We start from the raw sequence: 15,612 nt of genomic DNA, 5'->3' as shown, positions 1-15,612 counted from the left end.
GAGGGGGAGGGTGCTCCCACCTCTCTGAGTAAGTCTGGGCACAGGGGCCCCCCTGTGTCCAGGATCATCCCCTTTTGTGTTTCCCTCCCTCCTTGGTCCCCATCAGGCTTACATTTCTTAAGGCCTGTTGTTGGATCTCTAACTCTCATGACAAGGTCTTCATCCACTCTGTGACCAGGGAGAGCAGGGTCATGCAGAGGAGGGAAGGGGTTGGGAGGGACTGTGGAGGGGAAGTGGGGACCATTCCGGGAAACCATTCCCGGGAGGAAGGTTGTAGAGAATGAGCTATTTGCATAAGCAAAACCAGAAGAAAAAAAAATTCTGTTTCCAGTTTAATTTAGTTTTGGTTGTGAAATATCTGATGGTGCTCCCACCTGCTGGCCCACATGGATAAGGGCTAGAGATGGTTCTGCATTTTAGTAGCAGCCGTGAAAGTCACTCAGGCGTGTCCGCCTCTTTGGGATCGCATGGACTAAAGAGTACATGGAATTCTCCAGGCCTGAATACTGGAGTCGGCAGCCTTTCCCTTCTCCAGGGGATCTTCACAACCCAGGGATCAAACCCAGGACTCCTGCATTGCAGGCGGATTCTTTACCAGCTGAGCCACAAGGGAAGCCCAAGAATACTGGAGTGGGTAGCCTATCCCTTCTCCAGTGGATTTTCCCGTCCCAGGAATAGAAGCGGGCTCTCCTACATTGCAGACAGATTCTGCATTTTTAGGAACAGAAAAGCCTTGGGTTTGAGGCCCAGATGCCACTTTCTAAATCTGTCAGGAATGCCCCCTTCCTCAGGGCCCTTCCTGGGGATTGCAGCTGTGTGTTCAGGGTTCCTACCCAAAGGGCACTAGAAATCACAGTTAAGGGTTTTTATTTCCTGGCCTTCTCTCTCCATTAACCTGTTCTCCCTGTCCTTAGTCAGCCAGCAGCTCTGGTCCAGGAATGCCCGGAATAATGGAACAGGATCAAGATTAGAGATGGGAAGTGTAGGAGGACCGCAGAGGAGAGAGAAGCTTGGTTGCCCTGGGGACCCACCCTGCTTCCCTCATCAGTGACACACAGAGGGAACTTACCTGATGGTCTAGTGGTTAAAACATCATGTATCCAATGCATGGTGTGTGGGTATGACATCTGGTCAGGGAACTATGATACCACATGCCATGTGGTGCTGCTAATAAAGAAATTTTAAAAAGTCGAGTGGGGGGTTGCTGCGACTGCAAAGCACCACTAGGGTCTGTTTTAAGACCCTCCCAGGACTTCCCTGGTGGTCCAGGGGTTAGAACCCCCAGCTTCCCATACAAGCAGCATAGGTTTGATCCCTGGTTGGAGAACTAAGATCCCACACGCAGTGGAGCAACAAAACAAAACAACCCTTCCTCCCTCCTCAGTGGATTCAGGCCTGCCAATGAACTTGTTCCTTAGAGGAACAAGGGCAGTTGAGGACAGGATGGAGACTTCTTCTTATCCTCAGCATCTGGTCCAGAATGTGAGCTCGAGGGTTACTGCAAACAGGGTGGCTGTGGACCACCAGTGACTTCATATTTTCCCAGCAGAAGTCAGGCCCCCAGAAGGAGAAAGGGCTCTTGTATCTTCCATCCTTCAGGCCATCATGTTCTGTATTGAACATCTGCTCTTTAGGAAAGCCTTCTCTCCAGGGCTCAGAAACCCCACGACAGTGTGTTCCCCCGGGTGGCTCAGATCCAGAACAGCCTCTGAGTTCTCAGACCTCTGTCGTCTACCCTGCTTGTTTCCCCTATTGGATGAGTTCCTCCATCTCTCCACCTGCCCGCTCACTTATCCATTTGGAAGCTACCTATTTAACGTGCCAGGCGCATTCCCAGGCCCTGGGCAGCTCCCTGTGAGGCAGTGAGCAGGTCATCACTGAGTGTAGTCTGAGAGCAGGAGCGCTGAAGGGGCCAGGTGGATCCAGGCTGGAGGGTTTCCCCAGCAGGCTTGTATGTCAGAGCCAAGGAGTGAATCTGCTGGCAGGGCTGACCCACGACATGACCCACGGCATGATCTGTGCCCTTGTCAGCTGAGGAGGGACAGAAGACAGGGGAGAGGGTGAGGGCCAGATCCAGGGGCAAGACAGAAGGGGCATCTCGGGACTTCCCTGGGGGTCTAGTGGTTAAGAATTAGCCTTGCATTGCAGGGGGCGAGGGTTTGATCCCTGGTTGGGGAGCCTTGTGGTTAAAAAAAAAATCAAAATATAAAACAGAAGCAATATTGTAACCAATTCAATAGACTTTAAAAATGGTCTAAATAAAAATAGATCTTGAAAAAGAAAGAAGGTGCATCTGGTCTAGTAAATTTCACATTAGTATCTGGACGGCAGTGTGTGTGTGTGTCTGTGTGTGTGTTGTGTGTTTACCGTGATGGTAGGATGGAAGACGTACTGGCAGAAGAGGTGGTCCAAGAAGGTAAGTCTCGGCAGGAGCTCTCCCATCTGTCCTAGGGGTTCTGAGTTCTGTCCTGATAGCATGTAACATGACTGGACCTCATTAGCTCAGCCCCAGCCTGACCCCCACTCTGCCCAACCACACACAACAACCTTGACTTATACATAGTGTTGGGGTTTCCTGGTGGATCAAATGGTAAAGAATCTGCCCACAGTGCAGGAGACCAGGGTTCTATTCCAGGGTCGAGAAGATCCCCTGGAGAAGGAAATGGCAACACACTCCAGTATCCTTGCCCAGAGAATTCCATGGACAGAGGAGCCTGGCAGGCTGCAGTTCATAGTGTAGCCAAGAGTCAGATAGGACTGAACAACTAACATTCACTTCCTTCATATACTGTGGTATACCCTTGACTTACACGCTGGACAGAAAGAATGAACATTGCTCAGGCACCTGTTTTGAAACCAGTACTTAAGACATTGTTATACTGATCATGCCTTTTAAGATTTGATTCTGGGGAGAAAAACATTTCTCTCTTAAGGTAATAGACGTTATCCCTCTGGGGGTATATTTATATCTATATATCTATATACCTGTACCTATATCTACCTCGAGACATATCTAGATATGTCTAGATATAGATATATAGATACAGAAGTATAGACTATACTATTTCCTAAATTTTATTTAATGAGTACATGTTACTTTTATTTACCTTACTTGTTTTTATTATTGAAAATGTGGTATGAGTTTCTCCCTACCAAGGCAAAAGATATATTCCTACATATTCTAACATTGACTCGCGAGGGGGAAAAACTCATATCATGTTTCCAATAATGAAAACAAGTAAGATAAATAAAAGTAACATGTACTCATTAAATAAAACTTAGCAAATAGTGGAGAATAAGGGAAAACAAAACTGCCACAATCACTAAAAGTAACTCAGTTTAATATTTTGAATGTTTTATACTATCCATAGGTTTAAAAATGGAACTAACCACATGTATGTATAACTCTGAATTCTGATATTTTTCAAAGATAAATTCAACCTTTAACCACACAGCTAACTTGACCTTGAAGGCTAGCAAATTTGCTTTCTTTTGTTTTACAGTATTAATTTTCTATTTCCATGTGAAAAGCTGCATTTTATTTGGTTCTTTTACTGTGCATCAGCTCAGTTCAGTTTAGTTCAGTCGCTCAGTCGTGTCCGACTCTTTGCGACCCTCTGGACTGCAGCATGCCAGGCCTTGCTGTCCATCACCAACTCCCGGAGTTTAGTCAAACTCATGTCCATTGAGTTGGTGATGCCATCCGACCATCTCATCCTCTGTTGTCCCCTACTCTTCCCACCTTCGATCTCTCCCAGCATCAGGGTATTTTCCAATGAGTCGGTTCTTCACATTAGCTGATCAAAGTATTGGAGTTTCAGCATCAGTCCTTCCAATGAATATTCAGGATTGATTCCCTTTAGGATGGACTGGTTGGATCTCCTTGTAGTCCAAGAGACTCTCAAGAGTCTTCTCCAACACCACAGTTTAAAAGCATCGATTCTTTGGCACTCAGCTTTCTTTATAGTCCAACTCTCACGTCCATACAGGACTACTGGAAAAACCATAGCTTTGACTAGATGGACCTTTGTTGGCAAAGTAATGTCTCTGCTTTTTAATATGCTATTTAGGTTGGTCATAACTTTTCTTCCAAGGAGAAAGCATCTGTTAATTTCATGGCTGCAGTCACCATCTGCAGTGATTTTGAAGCCCCCCAAAATAAAGTCTCTCACTGTATCCCTATCTATTTGCCATGAAGTGATGGGACCAGATGCCATGGTCTTAGTTTTCTGAACGTTGAGCTTTAAGCCAACTTTTTCCACTCTCCTCTTTCACTTTCATCAAGAGGCTTTTTAGTTCTTCGCTTTCTACCATAAGGGTGGTGTCATCTGCATATCTGAGGTTATTGATATTTCTCCCGGCAATCTTGATTCCAGCTTGTGCTTTATCCAGTCCAGCATTTCTCATGATGTACTCTGCATATAAGTTAAATAAGCAGGGTGACAATATACAGCCTTGATGTCCTCCTTTTCCTATTTGGAACCAGTCTGTTGTTCCATGTCCAGTTCTAACTGTTGTTTCCTGGCCTGAATACAGATTTCTCAGGAGGCAGGTCAAGTTGTCTGGTATTCTTATCTCTTTAAGATGAAAAAAAGCATCAGCTCAAGTCCTTATTAAAATTAAAGAGTTGGTCTTTTCAGGTGGAGCAGTGCTTGATGGTGGGGACAGGGCTGAGGTAGTCCAGCAGAGCTGGGAACACCTACAGGAACGTCCACCCCAGGCTGGGCTCACAGAGGCGTCTGCAGTTGCGGGGCCAGCAGGAAGGTGTGAGCGCCTGTTGTGATCTTCCCCAAGGGAGTGCCTGAAAGGATGTGGGGACTGGGGAATGGGCGATACAGCAGGTCTTCAGGACACCTAGAGGTGTTGAGGTGTGCTGAAAAGCATATGTCTTCGCTCTCCTGTATCAGCTGTGGGGTTTGCAAAAGTCCCTTATCTCCCTGAGCTTCAGTTTCCTTCTTGGTGAAGCAGCAGATAACAACTCAACCTTTGCAAAGTTGGTGGGAGGAGTCAGTGAAGTAACACAGGAAGCGCCTGGTTGTCGTCGTCGTTTTTTTTCTCTGATTTAAAACAACAAAAAGAGCTAGGACTCCAAAGGCAGCCATGGGTTGTGCTTGGTGAAGCCAAGAGTTGAGTATTTGAAGGTGGACTACAGGGGCTTTGGAATGTTCCAGAAATGAAATGAATTGAGACTACTCCTTCACAGCACTTCAACAGGGGGTGAGAAGGCGACTGTCCCCTAAGAGAGTACAGAAGCAGCTGCGTCTGCAGGAGATGGTGTTCAGAGCAGAGGTTAATCGGGCTTCCCGGGTGTGGCACAAGTGCCCTGGGAAGATGGAGGGTGAGGAGGAGGGGCTGTGGGAGGCAAGGATTTCTCTGGCTCTGTGGCCTAATTAGGTCTCCCTGCCTCCACCCGCCCACGCCCAAGGCTCAGTCCTGAACCCAGCCCTCTCCCGTCTGGGCTCCACAGTGGGCGCCCAGCCCAGCCCCTCGGGGTCAGTCCTTCTCACCCATCACTCGCCGGATCCAGTCCACGTAGTCGAGCACTTTGGTGTAGAAGCCGTACCCCTCGCCACACCCGACGCCCCAGGACACGATGCCCGTGGCCACCCAGCGCCGGGCGCGATCGTCCCACACCACGAAGGCGCCGCCGCTGTCCCCCTGGCAGACACTCTGCGGCCGCGTCTGGTCCCCGGCGCAGAACATGCCGTTGGTGAATGCCTCAGGCCTCTGCCTCTCCCGGAGCCAGGCCTCGCAGGCCGCCCTCGCGGCCACGGGCAGCCGCGAGTACTTGAGCTTGGTGCTCAGCCAGCCCATCTCCACGCCGAAGCCACTGACGTAGCCCCACCGGCCAGGCCGGTACAGGGCCTCCCGGTCCGGCAGGCAGACTGGGAGGAGGTGGCGGCCCAGGGGGACGCTGTGCTCCAGCTCCAGGAGCGCAATGTCTCCGTGGAAGTTGTGGGGGTCGTCCCGATGGTAGTCCGGGTGCACGACCACGCGGCGCACGGGGTGGCCGCCCAGCTCCAGCATCTGGTCTGTGTCTGTGTAGCCCAGGAATACCTGGGCGCTCCGGTTCCTCCCAAGCAAGATGCTGTCCTTGGGGTGGATGGTGTGGGCTGCGGTGAGAACCCAGCGGTCGCCCAGCAGGGCCCCGCCGCCCCTGCCATAGATGCTGGTGAGGGCCTGCCAGGGGAAGCTGCCCAGCTCAGCTCTGGAGGCGCCAAGGGACTCCTGGGTCTGCGAGATGGGGACCACCGGCCGTCCACAGACTGAGAGAGAGGAGGGGTAAAGTCAACATTGTATCAAGAGACGCTTATTGAAAACCTGCTTCTGCAACCTCCTCTTCCTCCTCAGCCATTTTTAAAGCTGCTTTTTAATTTTCATCTGTATTTATTTACTTATTTGGCTGCACCATGCAGGCATGTAGGATCTTAGTTCCCTGACCAGGGATCGAACCCATGCTCTCTGTAGTCGAAGTGCAGATTCTTAACCAGTTGCACCCTTTTTTTCCTAGGCCACTTTTTAGACTTCCTGCCGCCTTCTTTGAACAGTATCGTGCAGCAAGCACCGTTTGTCTGTGGTTGTGTGTCATTTCTGTGTTTTTGACATCTCCCCCTCCCGGAGCACGAGGTCAGGCTGCCCCTGGAGCTTTCTGTGGCTCTGGAGTAAAACCTGACAAAGGTACTAAGATTGGGTTAGAAAGGCAATGTTTGACTGAGTTTCAAAAATGGTGGGTCTGAGGGAATTTCCTGGTGGTCCACTGGTTAGGCCTCTGTACTTTCGCTGCCATGGTAATTCCATTCAGTCCCTGTTCATTGAACTAAGAGCCCACAAGCTGAACGAGTCAAAAAATTAAGAACAAAACAAAACAGACGACCAGCCAGCAATGCTAGATTTGAACTGTCCTCTGTTGCTGGTAGGAATGTAAAATGGTTCAACTGCTGTGGAAGACTGTGTGGCAATTCCTCAAAAAGGTAAACACAGAGTTAGTGTGTGAGCCAGCAATGCCACTCCCAGGCCTATACCCAAGAGAACTAAAGGTGTTCTCGCTGTGGAATACCCATAAAAGGCAGAAAAGTGTAAATGACGCAAATGTCAACCCACCGCTGAATGGATCAACAAAGTGATTTGTCTGCACGGTGGAATTCTATTCAGCCATGAGGAGGAAGGGGTCCTGACACACGCTATAGCGTGGGTGAACCTGGAAGGCACCACACTAACTGAGAGAAGCCAGGCACGAAAGCCATTATAGGATTCCCTTGAGATGCCATGTCCAGAACAGGCAAGTCCACAGAGACAGAAAGTGGTTAGTGGTGGCCAGAGGACTGGGAGAAGGTAGAGCTGGAGTCTCTTTTGGGGATGATGGAAATGTTCTAGAATAAGTGCTAATGGTTGCACAAATCATGAACATGCTAAAAATGACTGAATCGTGCACTTTAGTGATTTTTATGTTATATGAACTTTACATTACACACACACACAAAAATGCTTTAAAACAATGCTAGGCTTTCAGGCACTACAGCATCAAGGTAGGGAGATATTTGGGGGAAGAGAGCCTGTCTGTGTATCCTTAAAGCAGACCATGTCAATAGAGGGTTTTCTCTTATTTCAGCTCATCTGTTTCTCTTCCTCTTTCATTTTCCATCTGATTAGCTTATTTATGGCTTTTCCTTTCTGGGTTATCCCTTGACCCTCAAGAAGAAGGGGTGAGCTTCTTGCTTCTCCTTTTCTGGGCCTTCTTGGTTCCCCTTTCCTTCCTCACTTTCTGCCTTTCCTTCCCCCCTTCTATTCTAAGGCCGTCTGGCACCCACAGGCCCAAACACAGCTGAGGCCCTTCTGGGAAGTGGCTGTCTTCACGGCACCACAGGTGCCCACTCACCAGGCATACAGTGGGGAGCCTCCTCCCTTTCCTGGGTCTGCTTCCAGGGCACCTGGGCAGTGCAGGTGAGTGTTCCTGAGGAGTGAAACGAGGGAGGCAGAGAATAGGCTCAGAGCAGGGAAGTAGGGCCTGGAAGAGGCCTCAGGTCTCTCTGGGGTGGGAGGGCGTAAGACAGGTAGGAGCTGAATCCTCAGCAGCTGGGGACTCACCTGAGGTCTTGGCCTTGTAATAGGGCTCCTGGCAACAGCTCTGGATCTCAGCGGGGTTGTCTCCAGGTTTGTGGATGGCCTTGGGGCCCCCAGTGGCTTGGTTGATGGGCTGAGTATAATTCACAGCTATAGGAAAACAGTGGTCATTAGTACGGAGAACAGAATTGCAAACTGGCAACCCAGGGATTGAAGCTGATCTGTGGCTATATTCAGTTTGACCTGCACAGTCTTTTGGAAATTTTTATTTTTTAATTTATTTGGCATTGCATCACAGCTTGGAGGATCTTAGTTCCCCGACCAGGGATTAAACCCAGGTCCTGGACGGTGAAGGCATCAAGTCCTAACCACTGGATCACAGGGAATTCCCAGCACAGTCTTTTCTTTTTTTAAACATTTGAATTATTTGAATTGTTTTTCACCAATCAGATTGTTAATGCTAAAAAAGTTTGAAAATAACTGTGAAATTAAGGAAGGGGAAACAGACATTTTTCATATGTGGTTAGTGGGAGTGTAAATTAGTAAAACTTTTGTAGGGAAATTTAGCAATATAAAAATTAAAATTGCACACATTTTTCAATTTTTTATTTCTAGGAATTTATCCTCATGCATGTGTTCAATGATGTATATACGAAGGTATTTAGAGCAGTACTGTTTGTAGGATCTATCAGTGAAAGACTGATTAAATATACTATGATGTATCAATAAAGGAATATTGTATGGTCTTTAAAAACAGTCAGGCAATGCTAATTGCCTAAACCCTGGCGGTGCAGTGGCTCGGACTCAGCACTTTCACTGCCATGGCCTGAGTTTGATCTCTGGTCAGGGAGCTAAGATCCCATAAGCTACAAGGTATGGCATATATATATATATATATATATATATATATATATATATATATATATATATTTAATTGAATGAAAAAGGGCAAATTTAAAACATCGTGACTAGTATGCAACACACACACACACACACCACAGTATTTGTATTCGAGCAGCCTAGAATTCCTTTGGAAGAATACCCAGGAAACAGAACAGGGTTATTTTTGGGCAAGGGAGCCAGGGACCAAGGGCCAGAGATCAGAGGAAGATTACTTTTATTGAACATTTTACTCACGAGCATGTCTTATCTTTCAAAAAGCCTGGGGTTACCATTTGTAAATCTAGAATTTCACTTAAAAATCTGAATATTCAGCTTCTGTTAAAATATGAGATGATCTGCCAGCACTGGGCCTGTCAATCTGCACGGAAACAATGGAGCTGAGCTGGTGCCCCAGGCACCAGGCTACTCAACAGAGGGCAGGCTGGGCAGCAAGGGGCTAAGCCCCAGTGTCCCAAACCCCCAGTCTCAGCTTCCACTGGTCACTTCAAGATACCAGGGAGGGCTTCCCTAGTGTTCCAGTGGTTAAGAATCTGCCTTACAATGCAGGCAACATGAGTTTGATCCCTGGTCGAGGAAGATCCCACATACCACGGAGTAACTAAGTCCGTGCACCACAACTCTTGAGCCCATGTTCCTCAATAAGAGAAGCCACTGCAGCAAGAGGTCCGAGCACCGCAACTAGAGAGTAGCCCCCCTCACTGCAGCTAGAGAAAGCTGGCATGCATCAGTGAAGACCCAGCACAGCCAAAAAAGAAAAAAAAGATACCGGGGCCAGGGCTGTGGGCAGGGACTTCCCTCCCCGCACCCCGGGGGCACCCTCACCCACGGCTTGGTAGAGGGCCAGGAAGCCCTTGTGGAGGCCTGGGGTCTTGTCTTCAGAGGCCCGTGCACTGAAGGTCAGGCGCAAACTGTTCCCCGAGGACACAAACTCCCTCTGACCAGGCGGCCTGCCCAGCAGGGAGCCCTGCTGCCCGCAGAACTTGCCGAGATCCATCCCATTGGCTGTGATCTGCAAGGGGACGGGGTAGGCAGGTGTGAGGAGAACCTGACCACCCGTGGTCATAGGGTCATGTCAGAGTGTGGACCCCAGCCCCGCCTTGAAGGTTCTGCACACTGTTGGGGTTTGGAAGCTGTGTCACCTCCTGGAAACTTCCTTAACTCAGTTCCTGTTCCATTTCTGATTCCCAAGTTTCTTCAATCCATGACCAGATACCTAGCTGATTTCTTTAGCCTGCCATAGTTACATCATACAGCCCACCTTATTTCAAGAATTGAAATGGAAACTCAATAACTGGATTGTACAATGCTATGGATGGAAGTTCATAACATTGTACCAGAGGCTGTGATCAAAATCATTCCCAAGAAAAAGAAATGCAAAAAGGCAAAATGGTTGTCTGAGGAGGCCTTACAAATAGCTGAGAAAAGAAGAGAAGTGAAAGGCAAAGGAGAAAAGGAAAGATATACCCATCTGAGTGCAGAGTTTCAAAGAACAGCAAGGAGAGATAAGACAGCCTTCCTAAGTGAAGAATGCAAAGAAATAGAGGAAAATAATAGAATGGGAAAGACTAGAGATTTCTTCAAGAAAATTAGAGATACCAAGGGGGCTTCCCTGGTGGCTTAGAGGGTAAAGCATCTGCTTGCAATGCAGGAGACCTGGGTTCGATCCCTGGGTCGGGAAGATCCCCTGGAGAAGGAAATGGCACCCCACTCCAGTACTCTTGCCTGGAAAATCCCATGGACGGAGGAGCCTGGTAGGCTACAGTCCATGGGGTCACAAAGAGTCAGACATGACTGAGTGACGACACCTTACCAAGGGAACAGTTCATGCAAAGATGGACTCGATAAAGGACAGAAATGGTATGGACCTAACAGAAGCAGAAGATATTAAGAAGAGGTGGAAAGAATGCAAAGAAGAAATATACAAAAAAGATCTTCATGACCTAGATAACCATGATGGTGTGACTGCTCACCTAGACCAAGACATCCTGGAATGTGAAGTCAAGTGGGCCTTAGAAAGCATCACTACGAACAAAGCTAGTGGAAGTGATGGAATTCCAGTTGAGCTATTTCAAATCCTGTGCTGTGCTCAATATGCTAGCAAATTTGGAAAACTCAGCAGTGGCCACAGGACTGGAAAAGGTCAGTTTTCATTCCAATCCCAAAGAAAGGCAATGCCAAAGAATGCTCAAACTACTGCACAATTGCACTCATCTCACGCGCTAGTAAAGTAATGATCAAAATTCTACAAGCCAGGCTTTAGCAGTACGTGAACGGTGAACTTCCTGATGTTCAAGCTGGTTTTAGAAAAGGCAGAGGAACCAGAGATCAAATTGCCAACATCCGCTGGATCATGGAAAAAGCAAGAGAGTTCCAAAGAAACATCTACTTCTGCTTTATTGACTATGCCAAAGCCTTTGACTGTGTGGATCACAATAAACTGTGGAAAATTCTGAAAGAGATGGGAATACCAGACCACCTGATCTGCCTCTTGGGAAACTTATATGCGAGTCAAGAAGCAACAGTTAGAACTGGACATGGAACAACAGATTGGTTCCAAATCGGGAAAGGAGTACATCAAGGCTGTATATTGTCACCCTGCTTATTTAACTTATATGCAGAGTACATCATGAGAAACGCTGGACTGGAAGAAACACAAGCTGGAATCAAGATTGCCGGGAGAAATATCAATAACCTCAGATATGCAGATGACACCACCCTTATGGCAGAAAGTGAAGAGGAACTAAAAAGCCTCTTGATGAAAAAGAGGAGAGTGAAAAAGTTGGATTAAAGCTCAACATTCAGAAAATGAAGATCATGGTATCTGGTCCCATCACTTCATGGCAAACAGATGTGGAAACAGTGGCAGACTTTATTTTTGGGGGCTCCAAAAACTGCCGATAGTGATTGCAGCTGTGAAATTAAAAGACGCTTACTTCTTGGAAGAAAAGTTATGACCAACCTAGATAGCATATTCAAAAGCAGAGATATTACCTTGCCAACAAAGGTCCGTCTAGTCAAGGCTATGGTTTTTCCAGTACTCATGTATGGATGTGAGAGGTGGACTGTGAAGAAAACTGAGCGCTGAAGAATTGATGCTTTTGAACTGTGGTGTTGGAGAAGACACTTGAGAGTCCCTTGGACTGCAAGGAGATCCAACCAGTCCATCATAAAGGAGATCAGTCCTGGGTGTTCATTGGAAGGACTGATGCTAAAGCTGAAACTCCAGTACTTTGGCCACCTGATGGAAAGAGTTGACTCACTGGAAAAGAACCTGATGCTGGGAGGGATTGAGGGCAGGAGGAGAAGGGGATGACAGAGGATGAGATGGCTGGATGGCATCACCGACTTGATGGACATGAGTTTGAGTGAACTCCGGGAGTTGGTGATGGACAGGGAGGCCTGGTGTGCTGCGATTCATGGGGTCATAAAGAGTTGGACACAACTGAGTGACTAAACTGAACTGAGGCATCAACAGTATGTGAACTGAGAACCTCTAGATGTTCAAGGTAGAGTTAGAAAAGGCAGAGGAACCAGAGATCAAATTGCCAACATCTGTTGGATCATAGAAAAAGTAAGAGAATTCCAGAAAACCATCTACTTCTGCTTTATTGACTACACCAAAGTCTTTGACTCTGTGATCACAACAAACTGTGGAACATTCTTAAACCAATGGGAATACCAGACCACCTTACCTGCCTCCTGAGAAACCTGTACGGAGGTCCAGAAGGAACAATTAGAACTGGACATAGAACAACGGACTGGTTCCAAACTGGGAAAGGAGTAAGTCAAGGCTGTATATTGCCACCCTGCTTATTTAACTTCTCAGAGTACATCATGTGAAATGCCGGGCTGGATGAAGCACAAGCTGGAATCAAGATTGCCAGGAGAAATATCAATAACCTCAGATATGCAGATGACACCACCCTTATGGCAGAAGTGAAGAGGAACAAAGAACCTCTTGATGAAGGTGAAAGAGGAGAGTGAAAAATCTGTCTTAAAACTCAACATTCAAAAAACTAAGATCATGGCATCTGGTCCCACCATTTCATGGCAAATAGATGGGGAAACAATGGAAACAGTGACAGATTTTATTTTCTTGGGCTGCAGATGGTGACTGCAGCCGTGAAATTAAGAGGCGCTTGCTCCTTGGAAGAAAAGCTATGACCAACCTAGACAGCATATTAAAAAGCTGAGACATTATCTTGCCAACAAAGATCTGTCTAGTCAAAGCTATGATTTTTTCCAGTAGTCATGTATGGATGTGAGAGTTGGACAGTAAAGAAAGGCTGAGCACCGAAGAATTGATGCTTTTGAACTGTGATGTTGGAGAAGACTCTTGAGAGTCCCTTGGACTGAAAGGAGATCAAACCAGTCAATCCTAAATGAAATCAAACTGAATATTCATTGGAAGGACTGATGATGAAGCTCCAACACTGGCCCCCTGATGTGAAGAACTGACTCATTGGATAAGATGCTGATGCTGGGAAAGATTGAAGGCAGGAGGAGAAGGGGACAATAGAGGATGAGATGGTTGGATGGGATCACTGACTCAATGGACATGAGCTTGAGCAAGCTGAGGGAGTTGGTGATGGTCAGGGAGGCCTGGCATGCTGCAGTCCATGGGGTCGCAGAGTCCGATGCGACTGAGCAATTTAACTGAACTGAACATCCAGCTCCTGAGCCCAACAGTGCAGGCACACAACTTGCTTGATGATGCAGTTTTAATGACTGACGTGTTAGTTCTTGCTTTCGACTCTAGGGATTTGCAGTGTGTGTGTGTCCCTTGGTGAGGCTCCCTGACCTGTGGCCTTCTCTCTCATTGGTGGGGCCCAGATGGCTGGGTGCACAGGTAAGCATGGTGCCTCAGCTGGGAGACCCGGCCTCCTGGGAAAGCCTCGAGTTTCAGGCCCTGGGCCCCTCCCGCGGCCCTGGGCCTCCAGCAGGGGCCCTCCCCACGTGGAGTCCCTCCAGAACCCCACCCAGCTCACTGTGACGGAGTCCTGCTCACAGTCCGGTGACGGCTCCAGGTCAAAGTCCTGGAACAGGAGCCTCACAGCATAGCTCTCTGGAGCCTCGATGTCCGTGGAGCTCTCCTGGCCTTTGACGTATGGCTCCGGGTACCCAGGGGACGTCAGGTTCTGGGGCAGCCACTGGGCCAGGAGCACCACGGAGCCCTGCGTGGGGAAAGCCTGGAGGACTCCCCAGAGGAGGAACCACCACCTGGGAGTGGGCCAGGGCAGAGGGGGCTGCGTGCCTGTGGCCTGTGGCCTGAGGAGACATGAGGGGGCAGGCGTTGCTAAGATTGAGAGGCCTGGGCACCTCTGTCCACACTCTTATGGCTCCTCCTCTCCCAATTCCTTCATCCTCCTGGTCAGCCTGTGCTTGGACTGTGGGTTTTCCACCACTGCCCACCTCCCTGGAGAGGCTCATCCAAGCAGGGGCTGCTTTCTGTCTGCTTCAGTCAACCCCAGCCCACCCTGGTGTCTGATGAGCCTGGAGGTTACAAGTGAGAGACATTTAAATATGATAGTGTCCTGGCTGGAGCTTGAGCCAGCACACCCCAGGGAAGGTTGCTGGAGGCTATATGTGTGTGTGTGTGTGTGTGTGTGTGTATGTGTGTGTGTGTGTGAGCGTGCACATGTCCCGGGGTGCCTTTCCCATGTCTCCAAACTTCTCTCAGCCTCTTCGGCCTCCAAACTCCTCAGCCTCTCCAGCCTCTCCAGCCTCCTCAGACTCTCCAGCCTCCTCTGCCTCTCCAGCCTCTCCCTCCTCAGCCTCTCCAGCCTCTCCAGCCTCCTCAGCCTCTCCAGCCTCCTCAGCCTTCTCCAGCCTCTCCCTCCTCAGCCTCTCCAGCCTCCTCAGCCTCTCCCGCCTCTCCCTCCCCAGCCTCTCCAGCCTCCTCAGCCTCTCCAGCCTCTCCAGCCTCCTCAACCTCTCCAGCCTCCTCAGCCTCTCCAGCCTCTCCAGCCTCCTCAGCCTCTCCAGCCTCCTCAGCCTCTCCAGCCTCACCAGCCTCTCCAGCCTCCTCAGCTTCTCCAGCGTCCTCAGCCTCTCCAGCCTCCTCAGCCTCCTCAGCCTCTCCAGCCTCTCCCGCTTCCTCAGCCTCTCCTGCCTCCTCAGCCTCTCCAGCCTCCTCAGCCTCCCCAGCCTCTCCAGCCCCTCCAGGCACACTCACATGTTGCCTGGGCAGCGGGTGGAGTGAGGCTTCCCCAGAGACAGTTCCCGCAGTTCTGAGACCAGGCATCTGGAACCCGACATGTTAGCCCTGAGAGGACTTGGCCCGAGTCTGGGAACAGGAAGTGGGGCTGGAGAAGGCCCTGTTGGGGAGGAGGGAGAAGTTACTGGAAATGAGTTGAGTAATTCGCCTCAGTTCCCTTTTCTCTAATTCTCTGGGTTGAGCGCCACCTTCTGTCTGATTCAAGAAGAGCTCACCTACCCTAAAGCAGAGGAAAAAGCTCCACAACCGCCCTGGCCAGGAGAGGCCATCAGGGGTGGGTGAGTGCACTCACTGTTGTCTTTTCCGCACTGTTTAATTTTTACCATCTCCGTGTCTCACACTCGGTAGGATGGCTCCTTCTGAGTTAGCCTTTCGCCTTTAATCAGCAAAACTTCTCCCTCCCTGACCTCCTGCTCATTCTGTAACCAGCC

The 15,612-nt window shown here is 49.0% G+C and overlaps 1 protein-coding gene and 1 long non-coding RNA gene across 9 annotated transcripts in view; one reads left to right on the top strand and one right to left on the bottom strand.

Annotated features, from left to right (window-relative positions):
* Positions 1–319: 319 nt before the first annotated feature.
* Positions 320–15,339, bottom strand: C1RL (complement C1r subcomponent like). 8 transcript variants are annotated; one of them, XM_069581401.1, is made up of 7 exons: positions 15,140–15,339; positions 13,953–14,232; positions 9,787–9,973; positions 8,086–8,211; positions 7,877–7,951; positions 5,508–6,266; positions 320–2,031 (listed from the first exon to the last, which is right to left on the bottom strand). In XM_069581401.1, the coding sequence occupies exons 1-7, from the start codon at positions 15,220–15,222 to the stop codon at positions 1,814–1,816; spliced, it is 1,728 nt and encodes a 575-aa protein (XP_069437502.1). In that variant the 5' UTR covers positions 15,223–15,339; the 3' UTR covers positions 320–1,813. The 8 variants fall into 8 exon arrangements, with proteins under 8 accessions (XP_069437502.1, XP_069437508.1, XP_069437503.1 ...); XM_069581402.1 differs by lacking the exon at positions 320–2,031 and adding an exon at positions 3,325–5,352; XM_069581405.1 differs by lacking the exon at positions 320–2,031 and adding an exon at positions 3,325–5,262.
* The window catches only part of LOC138436007 (uncharacterized), a 17,372-nt gene continuing 17,031 nt past the window's right edge, over positions 15,272–15,612 (top strand). The window contains exon 1 of the long non-coding RNA XR_011255314.1: positions 15,272–15,459. This is a non-coding gene — a long non-coding RNA (uncharacterized lncRNA). The remainder of the gene's footprint in view (positions 15,460–15,612) is intronic.

The sequence above is a fragment of the Ovis canadensis genome, chromosome 3, assembly GCF_042477335.2.
Source record: "Ovis canadensis isolate MfBH-ARS-UI-01 breed Bighorn chromosome 3, ARS-UI_OviCan_v2, whole genome shotgun sequence".
NCBI lineage: Eukaryota > Metazoa > Chordata > Mammalia > Artiodactyla > Bovidae > Ovis > Ovis canadensis.
This window is presented reverse-complemented; position numbering and strand designations above follow the sequence as displayed.

What these genes read in the sequence shown, in the direction of transcription:
- C1RL (XM_069581401.1), bottom strand. Translation starts at nt 15,222, where the DNA reads ATGTCGGGTTCCAGATGCCTGGTCTCAGAACTGCGGGAACTGTCTCTG. An exon ending in GGCCCTCTACCAAGCCGTGG is followed by an intron (nt 8,212 to 9,786) that starts GTGAGGGTGCCC and finishes GTTTTCCTATAG; the next exon opens with CTGTGAATTATACTCAGCCC. An exon ending in TTACAAGGCCAAGACCTCAG is followed by an intron (nt 7,952 to 8,085) that starts GTGAGTCCCCAG and finishes TTCACTCCTCAG; the next exon opens with GAACACTCACCTGCACTGCC.